Source organism: Pseudonaja textilis, chromosome 10, assembly GCF_049901715.1.
Source record: "Pseudonaja textilis isolate UNSWEBS1 chromosome 10, rPseTex1.2, whole genome shotgun sequence".
In the NCBI taxonomy this organism is placed as follows: Eukaryota; Metazoa; Chordata; class Lepidosauria; order Squamata; family Elapidae; genus Pseudonaja; species Pseudonaja textilis.
This window is the reverse complement of record NC_141999.1, coordinates 14,978,420-15,001,005: the sequence shown is the minus strand read 5'-3', so window position 1 is coordinate 15,001,005 and position 22,586 is coordinate 14,978,420. Positions and strand designations below refer to the sequence as shown.

General features: G+C 43.0%; 1 protein-coding gene across 1 annotated transcript; it reads left to right on the top strand.

Moving 5' to 3' along the window:
- Positions 1-11,332: 11,332 nt before the first annotated feature.
- Positions 11,333-21,475, top strand: FABP3 (fatty acid binding protein 3). Its single transcript, XM_026702447.2, has 4 exons — positions 11,333-11,593; positions 17,090-17,262; positions 20,191-20,292; positions 21,177-21,475. The coding sequence occupies exons 1-4, from the start codon at positions 11,521-11,523 to the stop codon at positions 21,228-21,230; spliced, it is 402 nt and encodes a 133-aa protein (XP_026558232.1). The 5' UTR covers positions 11,333-11,520; the 3' UTR covers positions 21,231-21,475.
- The last annotated feature ends 1,111 nt before the right edge of the window (positions 21,476-22,586 follow it).

Below are 22,586 nucleotides of genomic sequence, written 5' to 3'. Positions count from 1 at the left end.
AATTATCCCAGAAGGACCTCAAATCATATTGATCACTTGTGTGTGAATATAGGTAAACAAAATATCATTAGTAAACAATTGAACTGATGAGCGGGTGCAAAACATTTGTAGATGTTGAAGATAAATGAAGCACAGAGATTGTATAGTCCCCATTTATTTTATAGCTGTTCTCTCTAAAGATGATGGCATTTATAATAATCCATTAATGCAGGATATGTCTAATATATTCCATTCATAATAAAAAATAAATGCAGGAGAAAAAAAAAGTCCTGAAAAGTCAACAGTGTTCAAAAATACAGTGTAACTTTTTTGGAGGGGAGGGGAAATGCATATTTGGCCATTTTTCTGGAGTGAAAAACCATGTCTAGTGAGGATGTTTGTGCAAAACTCATTAAATTTCTATCATTCCAACCACCATGTGCTTTTCCTGTCTCAGTTCCAGTATGAATCTTGCGTACAAAGCAAGATCTCGTGCATTGGTGGGATTCAAATATTTTTACTACTGGTTCTGTGGGGTGTGGCTTGGTGGGCATGGCGGGGGAAGGATACTGCAAAATCCCCATTCCCTCCCCATCCCACTAACCTGCTTTCCAGCTGCATTCTCCTGTGCAGGGCAACAAAAGGAGACCCAGCTGATCAGTTGGGACTCGGGAGACAGAGAAGAGATGGGGGTGGGGCCAGTCAGAGGTGTTATTTGCCGGTTCTCCGAACTACTCAAAATTTCCACTACCAGTTCTCCAGAACTGGTCAGAACCTGCTGAATACCACCTCTGATCTCGTGTTTTTCCAGGGCACATCTTTTCATTGTTGGAAGTACCTTTACTGAAAATCCAACGTGAAGTGTTGCTTGGCTCAATCTGAGTGATTTTTCTGCAGCAATTTTTTTTTCTTTTGGATATATATTTAACTTAGAGGGAGATGTCTTATAATATGTACCTAATATGTATCTGCCTCTGCTCAGATCAGTGGTGGGATTCAAATTTTTTTTACTACCGGTTCTGTGGGCAGGGCTTGGTTGGCACGGTGTGGCTTGGTGGGTGAGGCTTGGTGGGTGAGGCTTGGTGGGCGTGGCAGGGGAAAGATACTGTAAAATCTCCATTCCCACCCCACTCCAGGGGAAGGGTATTGCAAAATCCCCATTCCCTCCCCACCCCACTGACCTGCTTTCCAGCTCTGTTCTCCTGTGCAGGGCAACCAAAGAAGACCCAGCCGATCAGCTGGGACTTGGGAGGCAGAGAATAGTTGGCGGAGGGGCCAGTCAGAGGTGGTATTTGCTGGTTCTCCAAACTACTCAAAATGTCTGCTACTGGTTCTCTGAACTACTCAAAATTTCCACCACCGGTTCTCCAGAACTGGTCAGGACCTGCTGAATACCACCTCTGGTTCAGATATCTTGGATTAAAAAAAAAAAAAACGTCCAAGAACTCTCAGCTGGGGATGTCAAGTTGGAAAAGCAGAACCTAGGGCAATAATGGCCAACCTTTTGGCCTGAGCGTGTCAAAAATTTGAAAAATGCCTTAGCAGACTCTGCTGGTATGCTATAGATCCAATTTGGTCTAGTGGTGAAATCCCCAAAATAGAAAGTGAGGGACCATGAGTTCAAGTCCTGCCTTTGCCACAAAAGCCAGATGGGTGACTTTGAGCCAGCCACTCTCTCTCAGATCAACTCACCTCACAGATTGTTGTCAGAAAAAAGGAGGAGGAAGTTGCGTTGGATATGTTCGCTGCCTTGAGTTCCTAGTAAACATAATAACAGCTAGATACAAATAAATATAATTAATAGCGCTCCTGAAAAAAAGAGAAACTATTTTCTGTCTTCTCCCTCCCCACCCCCAAATAGGTCACCTTGAACAGTGGCACTTAGTGGCAGTACCAAGTCTGGGCCTGAGGTAAAATCTAGGCCTTGTCATGGTCCTGTCAGAGCCTGAATCGGTGGAGGAAGATGAGCTGGAACTGGAGCGGATGGAGATCGAGGGATTGGCTTCGTTGGCTGGGGAGGAAAATGGGGAGAAGCAGGCCCAGTCAAGCCAGGGCCATTCAGGATTGGGATGGTTTGTAGGCAGCGGGGAAGATGGGCAGGATGACCAGGAGAGACCAAGCAATGAACACGAGAGACAGAGCTCAGGCGATGAGCAAGGACCTCGAGCACGGAGGGTGGAGAGAAGGCGAGAACAGTGCAGGCTGACCCGACCCGACTACTCGGGAGGAGGGTGCCCTGCCTCTCTTCACAAGGCATACCTGGGGACTAGACTTAAGGAGACTTTGTGGGGAGGGGCATTTGTTGGGAACACACCCTGAATTCCCGGAGTGTTGAGTTCCGACCTTTGAATTTTCCTGGATTCCTTCCATTCTTTCTAGGTTTCTTGCTTTGCAGCCGTGGTGCTCACAGAATTGGGCTGGGCTATTTGCAGCCAGAGGCTGCTTGACACGTGTGTGTGTGTGAGAGAGAGAGAGAGAGAGAGAGACAGAGAGAGAGACAGAGATATCACTTTGCTCTGGGACTTGCCAGAAACATCGGAGCATTTGGGGAAATTTGGAATAAAGGGGTGGTTTGAACTGCCAGCTGCCTGTGTTATCCTTGTGCCGTGCCCCAGGTCATCACAGGCCTCAACATCAGCCCTAACGCCACAACTACTATTCAAAGAGGCCTCCTTATGCCATTCCCCAAGTGTGTGAGCTTTGGGAAATGGGGTGCCCATGGCCCAGTGCCCCCCAGGATTTGCCATTTGCCACTCACCTTCAGGCAGTTTGTCCTCCATCAGCCTACCTGTGGTGGCTCTGGATCCCACAAGACCTTTGTTCTTGAAGTGGCTTCGGAGAATGTTCTTCCGGGTATCTGCAGCCTCAGAAAATCACCCCAAAGGATATTCCCATTTCCTTGTGATTTTTGGAGGCTCTGCAGCAGGGGTCTTCAAACTTGAAACTTTAAGGCTTCTGGACTTCAACTCCCAGAATTCCTCCTCCAGTCATGTTAACTCAGGAATTCTGGGAGTTGAAGTCCACAAGCCTTAAACTTGCCAAGTTTGAAGACCCTTGCACTGGAGGCTGCATGATTTCTGGAGGCCCCAAGAAAGCACACCCAATTTTTGTGCAGCCTCTGAAAAAGAGTCATTGACTGAGATGGGCAGTCATGGAAAAGAATGAATGAATGAATGAATGAATGAATGAATGAATGAATGAATGAATGAAAACACGTGAGAACAGGGTGTGTTTTCAAGACCAGTTGCTGTAAGTTGTTGGTGAATGCTGACATGCCCTCAAAATGTTGTGGCATGTCACCTTGGCCAGGCATGTCATAGATTCTCCATCAGTGATCTAAGGTTTATTTTTATTTTTTTCCAAACAGCTGAGTACATACCGTATTTCCCCATGTATAAGCCACCCCTTTTTTCCAAAAACAAGGGAAACAAGGAATTCAAGCTTTCTTCCTTTGAATTAGGAGCTACGGAAAAGGCAGAGGGGGGCTATGCCAGCTTACCTGGCCAAGGAGAGCCACCAAATGTGTGCAAGTCTCTATCCTGCACCCCCTTCGAAGCAATTGGTAGATCCGGCAGGCGTTCCAGGCAAGCAACTCACGGTCTGCTGATACCCAAAGCATCTTGCAAATTGAAGGAGGAGGATGCTCCAGGAGACCATGGAGACGGATTAGGAACAGCGGTGCAACATGCTTTGAGGCAGATTCCATTACTGATCGTTCTTCCCCTGCTCCCTGACATTGCCTGACAGTCCTCATTGGAGATCAGCCCTCCATTTTTCCACAACTCCCTTGGTAAGTATGTCAGCTTGCTTGCTCTTTCGTTAGAGTAGAAGGAGGAGGGGTTGCACTTTCCATATAGGAAGGAGGGAAGGGAGGGAGGGTGGACTAGGGGCAACAGGGTAGGTTACAGGTAACCATCAGCCTTATTCTTCTGGTTGTCTGGATGCACAGAGGAACCAATCTGTCGATGAGCCTGTTGGTTAGGATGCTGTAGGTTTGAAGAACAAAAGAAGATGATGAGGCAAGGTGGGAAAGAATAGGAAGGGCTCTCCTGGAAGAGCATGGGTGTGTAAGCACAAGGTGGTGAAACTTTCCACAAATGCAGCATTCGCAGCATTCGACGCGCCAGCCACTTCCATCTCTGGGTGCATTAGGAGGTTTAATGAGCCTTCTGCAACGATTCCAAGCAAGCGTGTTGCAATTCCCAAAGAGAAGCAGGGAAGGGCTGCAAAGCCTGAAACCTCTTCAAGGATGAGAGGGAGGGGTTGGAGGGTTTGGGCGCAGTGGGGGGGTTTGGATTAGCAATGCTCATCTGTTGCTGCTACCAAAGGGCTCTTGTTGAGCCCCTCAAAGGCTAACCATTTCTAGAGCCATGAGGATGGATTAGGAGGATCGACGAGGCTGGGATTTGCTTGGCTGACAATTGCAGGTATCTTGGATGGGTTGATGTGGAAAACGTGCCCCTGGATGCTTCGGTTTCACTTCGATGGAGTGTGAGTGTGAGTTCACATGACATGGTGTCAATGGAAAGAACTCACACTTTGGGTGACACTTTGGGTGACTCTCACACAAAAACCACTAGACATGGTTTTTCACTCCAGAAAAATGGCCAAATATGCATTTCCCCTCCCCTCCAAAAAAGTTACACTGTATTTTTGAACACTGTTGACTTTTCAGGACTTTTTTTTTCTCCTGCATTTATTTTTTATTATGAATGGAATATATTAGACATATCCTGCATTAATGGATTATTATAAATGCCATCATCTTTAGAGAGAACAGCTATAAAATAAATGGGGACTATACAATCTCTGTGCTTCATTTATCTTCAACATCTACAAATGTTTTGCACCCTCTCATCAGTTCAATTGTTTACTAATGATATTTTGTTTACCTATATTCACACACAAGTGATCAATATGATTTGAGGTCCTTCTGGGATAATTGCTTGCTTGCTTATGTGCCATCTAACCACATGCGGGTGGTCCTTGGCTTACTACCACAATGGGGACCAGAATTTCTGGTTGCCAAGCACCCAAATTTTGATCATATGACCGTGTGGATGCTGGGAGAGTTGTAAGTGCAAGGACTGGTTGTAACTTTAGGTAGATTTTTTCCTTTATGATCTGTCCCCAACTGGCTTCTTCAGATCTTTCAATAGTGCACCTATATATATTTTTGGGAGACTCAGTATCTGCTATTCATTTGTTTGGGAGCATTACTGGATAGTATACAGCACTTTTAATCCTGTTTCTGCATATTAGAAAGGAAATCATTCAGTCACTTGGGACTAGAAGCGTCAATAAATAAATATAAAAAATAAATAGCAGGGGTTTGGGTTTCATTATGTGCCTTCAAGTGATTTTTGATTCCTAATGACCAGATGGATAGATTTCTTCCATGTTGGTCTACCCCTGACCTGGCCTTTCAGGTCTTGGTTTTTAGCAAAAGCTATTTTATCCACATGTGTCCTTCCTTACTGATTTCTAAAAATAGAAACCTAGAACAGGGCCACAAAAAGCAAGATGGAAGGAGATCTTTCTTCTCCATCTATTAACGAAAACTTTGTTCATCAAGAAGTACCGGTTGGAATTGCATTTCAATGGCACTTTATCCAAAGTATGAAAGTCAGTCTTCTACTTCTAGGGAGAACTAAGGGATCTCTAAAATGACTATAAATGGTTTGTCCGATCATTATGTACTGACCTGAAAATCTCATAGGTAAGGACAACTACCTTTGGTAATAACTGCCATATTGATTTCTTGTACGTGAGATGCTCTTCGTCATTTTATTCCACAAGCCAGAACACTTTCCAAAATAGGCAGATTACCCCTTTTTTCCAAAATTTTCGAGCCCAAAAGTAGGGGGTGGCATATACAAAGCAGGTACACTTTTTATACGTGAAAAATGCATAAAATAATAAAGTAGGAATAAACTGGTTTTCCAGCAGTATGCTATACTTTTTGTAAAAATTGTACGTGATGATACGATTACGAGTGCGAGTACGAGTACGCGATAGAAATGCATACGCTAGGCATCGGCCTGAATGCTTCGTTCCTACTCTCGTTCCGATGCGTAGATTGCTAGCGTCGCCTGCACCGCTTTCGGCGTCATGACCGAAGTTGTAGATCTAGACGTCGAATTTTGTTTCTTTGTAAATTTTCTTTCTTCATAACTTGTTTCTCTAATAAAATATTTTTTTCAAAACTTCACAGTCCAAAAATTGGGGGGGTGGCTTATACAAAGGGGGTGCTTATACATGGGGAAATACGGTAAATATGATGACACGGCCTAACCAATAGGTGGTGCTACTCAAATACTTTCCAATGACTTTGACATCTTGGTTTGCTTTTCTTGACAAAAAAATAAAACCTGTAGATTGTTTACTATTTTGGGGGTTGTGTTTAATATTGGCTGTACTCTGCCACCACTTAAGGCTGTTAATCTTCAGATGGGGTGGAGACTGCAGTTCCCATAATTTCTGGTTAACATATATACTTGTATCCTGTTTAATAAAATTTCATTCATCAGATAAAAGTGACCGGGTTCAGGTCACACACTAAACTATATTCTATGTTTTGTACACTGCATAATCTAGGTTCACTTGACATTCTAAGCCAAGACTGTAATTAATAATGAAAGATATTGCGTGAATACCAGGTCAACATAGGTTAGCTAGTGCAAAATGTGAGCTCATTTTCTGACTGTAATTGCACAGCAAATTAAGCCGAAATGTCTAGACCTTTTCCTTCCCTCCAACTTCTTTAAGCAAAGCTCTTAAAAAGGTTTTCCCCACAGTTGAGCTTCAATGCTCTCTATTTATCCTTGAACCAGCAGAAAATTAGACCAGCATAACATTTCTTGTTGCTTATTCTGTCTCCGTGGCTACTGTTTTGAGTTAAGACAATCACCTGAGTTCCCTTTCAGGTAAAAGGTAACCAAGCCTAATTGGTTTGAGCCACATTTGTGACTGCCCTTGGAATAAGGTTAGGGTGTGGGAGGAGCTAATGTGACACCAATATAGCTAAGGGTGACTTATTTATATCCTTCCTGTATTATTTTAATGAACAGCACAAGGCAGCAAATATATCTAATATTCCTTCCTCTTTTTATTTCCCCCCAATGGCAAGTGGGTGGGGAGGAAGAGTGGGCTGAGAGTGACTGGGCCCAAAGTCAGTAATCTGACTTTCATGTCTAAGGTGGGAACTAAAAACAGGGGTGGGGTTCTACCAGTTAGGTCCTGTTTGGACGAACTGGTAGCTCCAAGGATTAGCTGGGAACAAACTATTCACTCCAATGATCAGTTGTTGGACCCACCTGCCCACCACAGCTCTAGTCTGTACTTTATATCCTGGTTTTCAAGCTCAGCTGATTCACAGTGACACAGTGGATTGCTGAGCATCAGCTGTTTAAAGCACAGAGATTGCTGGAGAAGATCAGTAGCAAATGCTCTGGGTGTGCTCAAAGCATGCATTTGGTGCACACTCATGCTCACTGAACCGGTTGTTGCACCAGTTGAATCACACCCTTGACTAGAACTCACCATTTCCTAGTTTCTAGACTGGTATCTTGAGTGACTTAAGTGTAAACTCTTGGGCTGGGGTAAGATAAAGGCCATGACACAAGGATGCAGCAGGAAAAAGCTGTCCCTCTAGTTTTGTGAAAATGGCGCTATAGCCTAAAGCTTTCTGGGCCAGTGGATGGCAAGGATAACCAAAGTTTCTATAATCCCATTTGGGGGGGGGGGAATTTGAGTGACACTGCATGCACAGCTTTGGTTTCTTTTGAGTTGCAGCATTGCTGGGGGGGTTCCTTGCACACAAAAGTTTTGTAAAAAAAAGATGTGGAGACTCCAGAAAGAGTGCAGAGAAGAGCAACAAAGAGGATTTGAGGACTGGAGGCTAAAATACATAAAGAATGGTTGCTGGACTTGAGTATGTCTAGTTCAGGATTGTCAAACTCCCAGTCCAAGAGGCTGGACATGTCATGTGCTGGACACACGCCCACATCCGGTTTAGCAAAGGGGGAAAAGTTTCAATACATCATGTGACGCCACCAGAACAATGTGAGTCTGACATCCCTGGTCTAGTTTAATGAAAAGGATTGTGGTGACATAATAGCAGTGTTCCAATACCTAAGAAGAATGCCACAAAGAAGAAGGAGTCAAGCTGTTCTCCAAAGCTCCTGAGGGCAGGACAAGAAGCAACGGGTGGAAGCCAATCAAGGAGAGAAGCAACTTAGAACTAAGGAGAAATTTCCTGACTGAGAGAACAATTAACCAGTGGAACAACTTGCCTCCAGAAGTTGTGAACGCTCCAACACTGGAAGTTTTTAAAGAAGAAATTGGATAACCATTTGTCTGAAATGGTATAGGGTTTCCTTGCCTGAGCAGGAGGTTGGACTAGATGGTCTTCAAACTTGGCAAGTTTAAGACTTGTGGACTTCAGCTCCCAGAATCCCCCCACCAGCCATGCTAGCTGAGGAACTCTGGGAGTTGGTCCACAACTCTTAAACTTGCCAAGGTTGAAGACCCCTCTTCCAGACATCTATTCTCAGAGATTATTTTTAAAGAATTGAAACAGAGGTGTGCATATCTTTTAAAGGTTCACAATATTGTAAAGATGCTGAAGAGTTTGACTGATATCAGATTAAACCTTTTCAACCAGGGGTCTTGAAACCTGACGGCTTTAAGACTTGTGGACTTCAACTCCCAGAATTCCTGAGCTAACATGACTGGAGGAGGAATCCTGGGAGTTGAAGTCCACAAGTCTTAAAGCTGTCAAGTTTGAATATCCACCCCCACCAAGACTTCCAAGGTGCCTTCAAACTCTCTTCTACTCTACTCTAAATATTAGACTGTTGGTTTTTTTTGCTTGACTTTAAGTCTAGAAACCTGGTCTATGAATCTGTAGAGATAACAGCTGCAATCTCTTTGCTAATGAGTGTGCTTGCCTGGGAAACAGCATACTGCTGTTAAAGAGCAACTGGTGAGGTGGAATGTGAGATACCACCCCGTGTGTGCTCATTAACCCATTACAGAGGCTTAACATTTAAGCAGGCGTCAAAGAATATTAAACCACAAACCGGCTTTTTCAATGAGGTGTTGTGACCCAAAGGCCTTTTCAATGTCCCCCCCCCCACCTTCTCCAATTACCATGTTAGCTGCTGCTCAAATGAATGTTCGGCCAGCAACATTGTGTAATTGGCTTGTTCAGCTGAAGGTGTGTTAAAAAGTAACTGCTGGAAGAAGGAGGAGGAGGAGGAGGAGTAGTTAAGGAGCCAGCGGGGAGGAAATTAAAAAGCTGGGCTTGAGAACTCACTCCGGCCATTACAGAAACCTTTCTCAAGGTGGTGTCCTCCAGATATATTTCTCTCCATGTTTCCTGTCACATTGCTGGGCTATTTGTGACGGCGGAGATTCTAGGGCACACACATGTGTCTTTCCGAACAAGGTCACTTTGTACCACTGACCTTTCCTTGGGCTACTTTCCCAGGATGGGCTCCTGGCCAGAGATGGCCTCTTCTAATTCCTTCCCCAGCAATGGCCATAACTGTTCCACACTAACCAGCTGCAGAGAGATTTTTTCTTGTTGTTCTTCGGTCCAATATTCCTCTGACTCAGCATTGCTGGTTTGCATTTAAACTATATTTCTGCTTCTGTAAGGCTTAGCTGTGCAGGATCAAGGTTTTATGGAGTCTCTTTTTATGCAGTGAGGGTGCCCGGAGTTTTCATGAAGCTGGAATAGCTCCAACTTCCACCCATCCGCGCATTGAGGCAAGAAATTTTGCTTAATGCACTGGTGGGATTCTACCGGTTTGGGTGAACCAGATGTTAACTTTACATTTGGTTTGCCGAACTGGTAGTTGAACTGACCAGCTGCCCCTGCCCACCCCACCCCTCCCAGGAGTCCCCACGTGGCCCCTTTTGGATGCAGGTAAGTGCCATTTTCACCCTCCCAGAGGCCCAAGAGAAGCCTCCGCACCCTAAGGCAAAAAATGGCCAAACTGTAAGTTCCAGTAGGCCACGCCCACCCAGCAACCAGGCAGCAAACCAGTTGCTGGGATTTTTGAAACCCACCCCTGCCTTAGTGAGCCCAGTAAGCATTTCAGTCCAAAAGTTAGCTCCAGTTTCTCAAGGTAGCGTGTTAAATTAAACCAGGTTGTCCCACCTGATGAGGCAATATGCCATAACAGGCAAAGTAAGAATTCCTTATAAACATCTATTATAGAACTTGGTTTGACTGTAAGCTGAATTTCTCTTTTGTCTGCAGAAGAAAAAAAGGTAGAATTTTGATTGTACATGGTGGCTACCATTTTGACTTTTCTGACTACATCCTGGTCAACTCAAGTGAATGTTTAGGGTCAGCCTCATACTCTAAGCATTAAGCCCTCAGAGGTGCATCTAAGGTTACTTTGTTTTGTGGGGAGAATACAACTTTTATTGACAAGATAAAAATTAAAACATAAAGCAAAACAGGTAAAAAAGCAAAAATGTGCCAGAAAAAAATAGAAAAAAGATACAAAGCGGCCTTCCAAGAGTCTTTACATCAATTTTAAGGACAAATACATTTTTAACCAAATATGTTTTAATCTCTCTCTAAAATTACATCGTATTACTTTTCTTCCTAAAATCTCTTCTGTGCAAGCATCCCAACCATAAACCCCAAATTCGGGTTTTTTTTTTTCTTTTTACGCAAAACCTCTTAAGAGGCTTCCAGTTACCAATAAAACGTAAAAAAAAACTGCAGCGGGCGTTTCTGGAGGTTACCACGAGTCACGGGCATTTTGCCAGCAGATCCCACCTCCGTTGCTGTTAAAAGTAAACCTGGATAAAGATCAAAGCCAGTATACTGTTAGGCTTAAGCTCACCCTCCGCAGAGCGGCTTGCTTCGTACAAGGCAGTTTATTCAGTGGAAGCAGTCACGTCGCGCCGTGGGAAGGGAACTTGGGGCCCGCCAGATTTCACCTCCCAGTTCCCAGCAGCCCAAACCAGCACAGCCATAATAGCTCTGATACTTTTCCGCTTACCTTCCCCCCTCCCTCCCCCGCAAAAAACCCCGTCCCGCTGCAGCCAGCCCCCGGACCTCCCTCCCCCCCCAACCCCGCGGAATCCTAGCCTGCCTTGCAGCCGCGAAACAGGCAGGGTTGCGCTGGCGGTTTTCTGAAACAAAACACCAAAACGACCCGATTCGAGAGGCGCGGGCGCGGCTCTGGCCAAGGCGGGCAAAGGCAGCCACGATCTTCGCGAAGGCGCCGGCGGCCTTGGCAGAGAAGAGCGCTTCGCATCCCCGGAGCTAGGCAAAGCCATGCGGCAGATTCCCACATCCTTCTATTTAAAGAGACCGGCCGCGCCTGAGGAGGAGGAGGAGGCGGCCACCGACCGGTGGGAGGGGTGGAGTAAGGGAGGAGGAGGAGGAGGAGGAAGAAATAAAAGGCGAGCCCCTTCGGAAAGCGCACGACAACCACAGACGGAGAGCGCGTGTTTGCTGGCCCGGCTGCATTTCGGAGGAGAAAGAAGCAAAAAGCGATTTTCAGGCTCGCCATGGCGGAGGCGTTTGTCGGCGTCTGGAAACTGGTCGAGAGCGTCAAATTCGACGACTACATGAAAGCTCTCGGTACCGTAAGGAGGGCAGGGGTTTGGGGCCGGGAGGGAAGCGGACTTAGGGCGCCCCGCTGGAGAGAAGAAAGGTTGAAACATTCGTGGACGGGCAGAGGTTCTGCTTCTATCGTGGTCAGGTTTCCACGGGGAAGCGGTGTCCGTCCAAATGGCCTTCCCATTTTTTAAAAAATGGGTGTGGTTTGGAAATGGGGGTCTGGGCCCCTCCCTCCACCTGTCCCTTCAAAGCCTGGCTTCTTAAGGTTGGAGATTTCATTATTTAAGCGGAATGGTGTCTCCCAAGGGAGGTGCAGGTTCCCCAAAGGCAGAAGAAATTCCCGCCGAGCCACTGAATTGGGATGACTGCAGTTCGTACAAATGGTAACGCGGGTGTGCCTGGCGTTTGGTGGCTACGCAGAAGTCAACCCCGCAAAAGGGTTCCTTGCAAAAGCCGGGTCCTGAGAAGCCATGAGAATGGGAGCCAGCCGCCTGCTTGGGAGGAGGGAAGCGGAGCCTTTCTGGAGAAGGAGAGACCCCCCCCCCTTCAATCAGCAAGTCCCTTCCAGGCCCCTTTCAAAATGGGGGAGAGGGACCTTGAGTAGGTGGTGCTGCCGCCTATAATTATCCAGCACCTTGAGTAGCACTTGCACAATGCAATGGCTGTGGTGTAGTAATGAGCCCGAGCAGTCGGCCCAGGGTCAGCTGTTATGTTGCCCCCCCCCACACACAAAATTGTTCCAGTGTGGTCTTTAAGGCAAATGAGAATAAACTATGTCATATTACAAAGGCACGAGTGACTGTCCTTGGAATCATTTGAGGCATGTGGATACAATGCAAAGGACACCTTGAGATTTTTCCATTGCTCAGAGAGAAAGCAAGCAAACATGTTTACAGGGATTGGATTTTAGGACCTGAGCTACTCCTTGTGTAAACTCCTTGCTGTGTGGTAGATTTAATTAGAATTCTCTCTTTTGGCTGGCCATGGGCCTGGGGATCTCTGGCTTCTCCTCCTCCCCACCCAACTCAGCATCTGGTAGCAATTTCTGCAGGAGGAGCTACAGTGAGAGCATGCAATTCACTGAATGAGAGGGTGTGTAGAGGTGGGGTGGTTGTTCATGTGATGTCTCCTTTTCTGCCAGAAGCTGCTCTGATAGGGCGAGCCGCTGTATCTCATGAGTAAGCCTAGAACCCTGGAAGGCTTTCCTGCAACTTAAGGGCTTTAAGGAACGGATGCACTCAATCTGTGTTGTAAGGGAAGAAGGCGTTGGGGGAGCCATGGGGGTATTGGCTCATTCAGCTGGCTTGGAGCCTGGTACAAACTGGGCTTGTTGGTACAAACTCTTCCCCCACCCCACCCTTTCTGGGCCTGATTCTGCCAGAAGCAAGGCTTCTCCTGGCCTCTTAACTCCTGTGTAACCTTGGCTTTAAGCCAACTTTGCATGGCTCTTGCCTAGCTTCATTGGGTGCAGTTTTTAATTACTTTTGCGGATAGCAAAGAATGAAAAAAATCGGGCATCTCCCACATTTCTTGTGCCCTGAGTAAGGGTCATTAGCCAGGTGATCCCACTGTGGTTAGCAGACCTTGTTTCTACCCCAAAACAAAGATAGGATGGGTTGTAGAACAAGGAGGAAATATTTGTAATCACCTCCAACTCTCTATATTACACATGTATCCTGTCTTTTGTTCAGCAGCCCCAGGGAGGAAGCAGAGCGTTTCTTAATTTTAATTTTCCCTGATGAAACTCCTGTGGAAGTAGGTGGAGGCAGGGAGAGTAATTGGTCAAAAAACTGTCAGGGAACTTCTATGGCTGAAGGTGGAGTAGAAACTGAGTTATCTTGACCACTCTCAATGTGTTTTTTTATACAGGTGGCCTTTGACTTTTAATGCTTAGTGTCTATGTGAAGTTAGGACAGATTTCTCCAGGGTTATCTCTGTTGATAGCCAGACCCCTCCTGGGAGTTGGGGGCGGGGTTGATGAGGTGCTCTACAACTGACTGCATTTATGGCCAATTGCAGTATCTTGTGGTCATAACTTATTGCCCTAGGTTGTGGACTACCTGTAATTGAAACATAAATCTTACTACTCTACCTGGGGTAGCACCATTAGCCCCCACTGGTACAGTTAGCTCATTTAAGATTCTGCATTTACACAGGGAGGGTAGAAGCTTTTAGTGGATTGTTTTTAAAAAAAAAATTAAAAAAGGAAAGCAAACCTCCTATCATAACAAGATTTTTCCATTAAATTCTGCTGAGTGGAAAGCTAGGCATTTGCCAGAAATTGCCAGGGTTAGAGTAGAGTTCATGAATGCAGCAATGAGAATGATTTATGATGGGGAGGTGTGTGTAACCTATCTGCATCTGCAAGGAAAATGCTGGCAATTCCTCAGGATTTTTATGGCAGTTTTCATTCCTTTAACTCTTTTCAAAGCACTGTGAAGCTAAGCTTTAAAGGGAAAGTTTACTTAGTAATTATACCTTTATATAGGTAGCACAATAAAAAAAATTCTTAGATGCAATGAAGAGGAAACATATTCTCTCGTTTTTTTGTGAACCTTAATAACCTTGATAAATTGTAATTTAAACTGGGGGATGGTAGAAAGCTTGCTTGAATCTGGGACTTTCTAATGCTCAATTTCCAAGCAGTTCTAGTACCAATGTATGTGTCAAGCCCAAAGACAACACAGCAAAATCCAATGGAGTCCAATGCTTTATTTCAGGGGTGTGACACCCGTGGCATCACATTGTCATCACATATTGTGACTTCCCCCCCTAAATCGAGGGTGGGGGTGGCCAGTGTGTGATGCATCTGGCCCGCGGGTTTAATACCCCGCTTTATTTTAATAGACAGAATCTTGCCAGACTAAAGCTGTAGCCCTCTACTCAGAAATATCCTGAGAGATACTAGTTGTGTGATTATCTTGAATCTCTTCTCCCATCCAACTTGGGCCTGCTCAGTCTCTTAACCTGTCCATTCTCTGGAAAGCTCTGGGTGGCCAGCACTATGTCTACTGCTTCTCCAGAGGCACATTCCATCACAGTATGCACCCAAACATTGAGAAATGCTCTTACAAATGATATCATTGTTGACGGCCAGCAAATTTCTTGAGTGAGTTGAGCGCTACTTTCTCCAACTGCCCAGTGCAGGGAAAAGAAAAATTGGCATTTCAGTCAGCGTGCTCTCTCCCTACATTTGTAACCATGGAGATGGGAGTCTCTGCTGATAGTGCTTCAAAAGAAATGCCACAGTTTTGTCTTTATAGCGTTTCTTTGCTATTGGCAACGAAGCCAGAAGTCCATATTTACCTAGCCATATGTTTAACTCTCTTGAATGGTAATCCCCTTAAATAAAGCTACATGGTCAAGGAAGCAAAAAAAGAAAAAAAAATCTGATGACTGTCTGATGAAAATCTGATGAATATCTGGAGGCCAGATATTCTAACTCTATTAGCTAGAACCTGTAAGAGGAAATAAGCCACCCGCTTTGGTAAACCATTTATGTAGACTTCCATAGGTAGAACACGCATACTTCCTTATCTCCCAACAGTAAAGGGTAGCCTGGGCTTCCCTATCTGGTGCCTTCTCCAGATTGTTGGACCTCATTGCTCAAGAGCAGCTTTGGGAAAGGATATTGCTCAACAGCAGAGCATCTATTTGCATGCCAAAGATTCCAGGTACAACCCTGCCCAAACCCTGGGAAGCTATCATTATTAAGTCAGTTGGTGCCAAAAATCAGACCACATGAAGAGCAGGATGAGATCTTTGGCTAAGAGGGTACAGTTTGAGAAGTGGTCTTAAGAGCCCCAGTTGGAGAAAGCTGGATTAAACTTAAAACCTTTTCTCGTGAGAAAGTCAGGGATAGGGCAAGCTGCTACAAGCCAAACAGAATTATGTTTCTGGGCCGCTTCTGTTCCCTCAATTACTCAAAAGCATTTGGATGTTCTTTTTGGCTGGAAGGGCCAAAAAAGGACCTCAAGAAGAACCGTTGGGACCTTCAGTGTATCCATCACCTTGGGTCACTTAGACATTTTCCCCCATTTCGTTGTTGATAAACCTCTGTCAAAGGACCCCTTCCTGAATTATTTTAAGCAGAGATGCAAGAGAATTACTTTGGTGCTTTGGGTCTATAAGTCAAGTGTCTTTCTCCTTAGCTTCACTCCTTCTTTTAGTTCTCCAATTCTGTTGCCTAAGGAAACTCCAATTTTAATAACCAGACTGATGTGTGTGGGGAAAAAAAAACAAAGATGGATTCTCCCTCTGATGAATGAAGAGATCAGTCCTCATGCTTACAGCTACTTTCCCCATTTGCTTTATTTGTTCCCTTTGAAGTGGCATCAAGCATCTGTCTGTGCTCACAGTTAGCGCAGGTCAAAGTAGCCTTGAGGGGGGGGGGGAGATGACAGTGGGAATTCGAACTTGGATCTCCCCAATCTAGTCAAGCTCTTGAACTACTGCCCCTTGCAATTTAATGGCCCAGAGAGGCTGTGGTATAAATGCAACTCTTATGGTGGTTGGAATACAGAGCATTTGTCTATGATGGGTAAGATCACGTACATGGGGTGGGCTGCTTTATAAATCTGATAGGCGCACGGAAGGACAGCATATCATTTAATAAATAGGAGCATGAAGGAACAGCTGCTTCCTGCTGAGTAAGTCCATTAGATCAGGCAGTAAAATGCAAAAGGGCAAATCCACACCAGTGGAATGCTAAGTACTATAAAAGAGCCTTTACATTCATCCAAGAGGCTCTCTAGATCACACATCTTGTTCAAAGAGCATATATGTGGCAATTATATGCACACACAGATGGTTCTTTGAAGTCCTCAATGGTTCTGTGCCAGGCGGGAAAAAAAAGATGGCTTGGGAGCTGAAAGGCAGTTCACATTTTTGGGGGTGAACCCCTTTCTATTGCCTGACAAAACCTCCATCTTCAGTTCATCTCTGCTTGGATTCTGGTAAACAAAGACTTCACTTTTGAGAGAAGGAAATGCTTCCTCCCTCCCTTCCTCCAGCTTTTCGGGATCTTTCAATGTTGCTTCAAGAAGCTGCATTTGACTTTATAGTTCCCTTATTGAAAAGTTAAGATTGGCATTGGCTGTTTTGCACATGCCAAGAGATGGTTTAACTACAGTTGGATAATCTAAAATGGCAAATTTACCAACCAAACCCAAACAAACTGTACTAGAGTGTAACACATGTCAAATAGTTATGGCTTAGTAGTGCAATGTAAGAGTCCAACTCCTACCTTCAACAATTATTATTTATAGTTTAGTCAAATTATGGTTAACAATCATGGCTGGGTGTGATACATGAAGCCAATCAGTTACAGAAAGATCTTCTAGGCAGGCCAGTTTGATTCCTTTTTTTAACACCCCCCAAGTTATAAACTGTAAGGAAGGGACACTTTAATCTAAAGTAGAATTGAGCAATCTCTGATTAATTTGCAGTAGCTAATCATGTTTTTAGGCTGCTGAATTTTTGATTTTTACTTTTGGTCTCTTTTTTCCTTTCTTGTAGATGTGAACTTTGCCACAAGACAAATTGCTAATTTGACCAAACCTACTACCATTATTGAAGTGAACGGTAATGCAATTGTCATCAAAACCCACAGCACTTTCAAGAACACAGAAATCAATTGCAAATTGGGAGAAGAATTTGATGAGACCACAGCAGATGGCAGGAATGTGAAGGTAAAGATCTTACCACTACAGTTTGAGCAGGGATCCTGGCCATTCCCCTTAGGATCTACTCACCAATAGTGGGTTTTTTTGGTGCATCTAAATTAGCACTGACTGCTCTGATTAGTGATGTTCATGACTACTGTCACCTTGTTCGGCTATTCAAAAAAAAAAGTGGTAGTTACAAAAAAAGTTAACCATTAATTGCTTAATTTCTCACATGGAATATTGCCACACCTACATGAGAAGTGTAGATCTATATACCGAACTAATTCCCTCTCCTACAGCACCTCAAGACCAGTGGTGGGATTCAAAAAATTTTATTACTGGTTTTGTGGGCATGGCTTGATAGGTGTGGTGTGATAGGCATGGCAGGGAAAGGATAGTGTAAAATCCCCATTCCCTCCCCACCCCACTAACCTGATTTCCAGCTCCCTTCTCCTGTTCAGGGCAACAAAAGAAGACCCAGCCAATCAGCTGGCACTCAGGAGGCGGAGAATAGATGGGGGCAGGGCCAGCCAGAGCTAGGATTTGCCGGTTCTCCAAACTACTCAAACTTTTTGCTACTGGTTCTCCAGAATTGGTCAGAACCTACTGAATACCACCTCTGCTCAAGACAGCTCACAAATAAATTAGAATATTATGCAGTATAAGGTATATAACCATATTGTCATTATGTGCCTAAAATACATAATACAATTTTGGGGCAAAATAAGATCCTTGCTGATAGATGAAAATTGCCATTGAGCAAATCTCCCTTGGGTATGAGCTTTCAGAATACAGCTGAGAAGATTCTCCCTGGTTGTCCTTTGTCCATTTATAATGGGGTCATTTTGGATACTATAGTTCAGGTGTCGTCTGTCTTCTAGAAGAAGTCAGGACCCCTGCAATATAGTATCCAAAATGACTTTGATGATAGTTGAAAGATTGAACAGGGGAAATTTGTCCTTCTCTCTTTTAAAAGAAGGAGGTAAGTCAAATTCATGGAGGAACAATGCTTCTCCATGGTAATCCCTTTTTTTATAAAAGTAACACATGGTAAAATTTCATCCTTCACTATTTTCTTATGGCCCTCAGGTTGCCTGGTGTTAAAATGGAAAGTTTAGATAAACTTTTATCCTGTTCAGAGTTCTCTTCTGCCTTTTTGAAATCTTACATGGATAGTTGTGAGGGTTTGCCTTGCATTGTGTTGTCAAGGTTTGCACATAAGGCTTCTTTCTATTGATCTGTAGCTGCAAGAACATTCAAAGCGTACAATGTCTGTTTGACAAAGTCTGAAGTTGAAGCCGTTTGTGTATTTTATTGAATGACCCAGAGTATCACACCCATAGTCCCTTCTTTGATTGGGAGTTTATTCCTAAATAAACACTGAAGCTAATCTCAACTTGGATACTTTTTCATGAAACTGAACTCTTATCAGAACTTAGATAAAATAAGCCCATTCATATGGCTTTCATCTTCCTGGCCCTTAAAACAAACTTGTGCTACTGTTTTTTTTAAAAGTAGTTGTAAATGACAGCCTAAGAGAACAAAACCTTGTGATGATTTTTTTTACTAAAAGTATAAGCCCAGAGTTACCCTGTGGTAAGATGGGTGGCCAATAAATTTAATAAATAAATACAATTCCTAACCTGACTACTCTATAGCTGAGACTTGACAGAAGAATCTTTGTTAGAGTTCAGCCTTGCCAGGATATTTAAATTTTAAAATTAGGACTGCAGGAAGCTATAAAACTTCTGCTTTCAGTCTGCTTTGGCTATAGAATGTTACATTGTATGATAAAGCCAGAAAAGAGGTTCAAAGTAGTTATTTCTTTGGAGTGGTAGTCTTTTTACAATTTAAATTGCTTACAATTCCATTAGCTAGTATTCTTCTGAAAAGACACCTATATCAAGGACTTGCTAAGGTGCATTGTTATATATTGTGATTACCAATTGCTAATTAATTAAAAATACAATTTAAGTGGTGGACAGCTGTTCTGAGAGTATCAGTATAAAGGGAAGAATCTTGTGGGCTTTCCATAAGAAGTGGTGCTTGGTGGACCTTAAGTGCAACTCCTGCAATTTGGCTGATAGCCAGCCAGAGAAAACCAGCAGTTTCTGAAACTTAGCCTCATTAAGAGGTATGGACATCAATTCTCAAAATTCCTCAGCTAGCTGGGGAATTCTGGGAGTTGAAGTCCACATACCAAGTTTGAGAAACACTGATCTTAGAGGGACACTATAGCAGCATGGTTCCCTGTAGATGTGGCCTTAATACAAAATCCAATCAGGGATAATTCCAGTCCTCTAGCTTCCAAAAGAACCTTGTACTCTGCAACTAAACTGCCATTAGCCATGAATGGGAATAGTGGCTGGAATGAAAAAGAATTCCTTGGCAGGATGATTGTAGGTAGAATTGGTTATACTGTTGGCTCATGAATTGCCTCCTCCAAATCCTTCAATTTCTCTAAGGATTCTTTAACTGCTCATGGAAACTTACTGAGCTAATCCTTTCTCTTGGGTATTGCTCAAGGATCTTCAGCAATCCCTTTTATGGTAATTACCCCATTTTCCATTGAGGCAAAAGGAGGAAAGATTAGGGAGCTATTGAGGTTGGGAAAGATGGCAGAAGAAGAAAATATTTACCATCAAAAATATTTACTGTCCTTTCCAGAATCATATTCTGGAATCAGTGGGCTCTGTGGCTGTTATTAAAAAAAAAAGAACAAATTAATTACATATCATTTCACATACCATGCAGTTATCTAATCTAGGTTTCTGGGCTTCTACTTTGAAAGACTATTGTTATACATGACTAATGCAAACCCAAGCAGAAAAAAATGGGCAAGTCACAACTGTAGACTTAATTGCCTTTTTAAAATCTTGCATAATCCCTTTTTTCATTCATAATCCCCAAGCTATCTGGCTATGAAATGAGCATGATTGTTTCTTTCTACAGTCTATTTTGACACTAGATGGAGGGAAGCTTGTTCACATACAAAAATGGAATGGAAAGGAGACCTCACTCGTTCGAGAAATAAAAGATGACAAGTTGATTTTGGTAAGAAAACCAGCATATCTATTTTTTCTTTGGCAATTGGTGATTTCTATTGTAGGGAGAGGTTCACTTAGAAATTGTTGAGACTGAGTGATGCCAAAGCACTTTTAGACAATGAAAATCAACTAGGATTAATTGGGAATTCTGAATTATTTCTTCTTTCAAATGAGTAAACCATCAAAGGGAGCATAAACCAAATAATACAGGGTGCAGCATCCTTGGTTTAGTTAGATATTTTAGAAACTCGGTGTGCAAATTGGTTCAAGTTTTTAAAAACTGGTTAAAAGTGAGAAGTGGATTACTTGGCCTGTTTTAGAAAGTATCTTGGCACCCTTTCAAAGTAGTCCAATGAGTGAATTTGGGGGTTTTTTTGCGGGCAAAAAGTATGCTTCAGATTTGAAAACTTTTTCACACAATCCTGCCAGAAATATCTTCAGCCTCGAGGAACACTTTTGAGAACAGAATTGATCAACTGCTGATTAACAGAATTGATTAATTCAACCCTTAGTTCTTTACTCTGGGGAAGAGAATATAGACTGCTTGGACAAAAACTAGAGAAAATAATCTTCATATTTAGGCGAAGGCAATCTTTGTTGTGTTAAAAAACGGTAGGAAACCATCATTTATTTGTACAGAAATATAGCCACAGGGCTGAGCCAACCCACCGTTTCATAATTTGGTTTATTTTGATTCAATTTAATATGCAGGGCAAGTCTGGCTCATTTTTGGTTAGCAAAATAATGATTAATGCCTTTGTAAATTGGACAAACCAAGCCTATAATAATTCACAGTATAGTAAAAGTGATAGTTTTCTTTCCCATAAGCAGATTTTCTTTCAGCATTCCAGAATAAAAGATAATTGTTTTGTGTATCATCTTCTCTTTCAGACTCTGACAATGGGTGATGTGGTCTGCACTCGTACCTACCAGAAAGATAACTAGAAAGTTTCTACCTCCTTCCAACCATAATCCTATTTTTCACTGCCAAATTGCTGGTGTTTTCTTTCTTTGTGTTTTGTACACTTACTGTAATTTTGGAGACCTTTCAGTATCCAACTTGAGCTCTCTTCATAAGTGCCAGTCACCTTGACCTTTATGGAGTTTTGGGTGTGCCCACACATTTTTACTATCGAAGAGATCTTTAAAAAAAAACAGTAATAAAGTGAAACCATTGTTACAAAAAAAAATGCTTAGTTGAGTTTCCATCTACATGTTCTGCTTTTATCAGGATTATGTACAATTTCATCAAAATTGAAGCTTAGTTTCTATTTATCTACCTGACAGAGGCAGTTACTATGTTCATGCTGTTGCATGTCTGAAGGACTTCTTAGGAAACTGAACACACAAGTCTGCATTAGATCTCACTGTTGCCTGCTAGTAGCTGGCAACTGAGCCACAAAATCTGCTATATGGAGGTGTGCTTGCCCTTCTACAAAACTACCATATTCTTTTATTCTGCAAAACAAAATATGTGTAAGACTGATATTGGATTAGACTCATCCAATCTCATCCTTTATTCTAGATCAGTTGGTTTTCCAAAACTCTATAGTCCACTGCTTATCAGTCAAGATTGTTTTTCCCATCATAAATATTACTAAAGATCTGGAACAAGATTAATCAAAATTCTCCCAGCTAGCAAATTTACAAGTTGTCTCATTACTCTGCTAGCTGCAGGGTGACCACCTGCATTATCTTAAGGCTGTTTGATATCAGAATAGGACCTCTTGAAGATCTGAATTATGGAATGGAATGTCTGTGACTTTAAACATTACATAGCATGCACAGACCCTGTTTTTAGGTGTTGTTATAATGGCTATCTTTATTTGGCCTGTTTGTATATAAATTAACCCTAGAAACATGAATATGGCTTATTTATCAATTCAGTTTTAGGAAGGCACATCAAATAACCAGAATGGATCATAAAGGTAGCAGCGAGTAAACTGGAATCACTCAGACACAAACCTCTGGGTGGAGTGAACAACTTTTAAAGTACAGACAAGTTTGGAAATACATGCCACACAAGTTTTATTTTCTCCTCCTGTCAGCAACAGTATTTCCAAAGCACTGAGTCATTCCTAGGATGGTTATATCATTTTTGATCAAAATTTCTTGCTCTGTTGTTTAGTCAGTTTCTAGAAATTCTCCAGTGTATATATATTTAGGGAGGAGCACATATTTCTTCTATCAGTGACTTTAAATGAAGCACACAGAAACGACAGCAGCCTTTGCAGAAAGCACCATCTCCTAAAGGTTATTTCTCAACCTCGGCACATTTTAAGATGTGTGGACTTCAGCTCC

Coding starts and splice junctions, on each gene's coding strand:
- FABP3 (XM_026702447.2), top strand. CDS start 11,521: ATGGCGGAGGCGTTTGTCGGCGTCTGGAAACTGGTCGAGAGCGTCAAA. Junction 11,594..17,089: donor CGACTACATGAAAGCTCTCG/GTACCGTAAGGA, acceptor CCTTTCTTGTAG/ATGTGAACTTTGCCACAAGA. Junction 20,293..21,176: donor AAGATGACAAGTTGATTTTG/GTAAGAAAACCA, acceptor CTTCTCTTTCAG/ACTCTGACAATGGGTGATGT.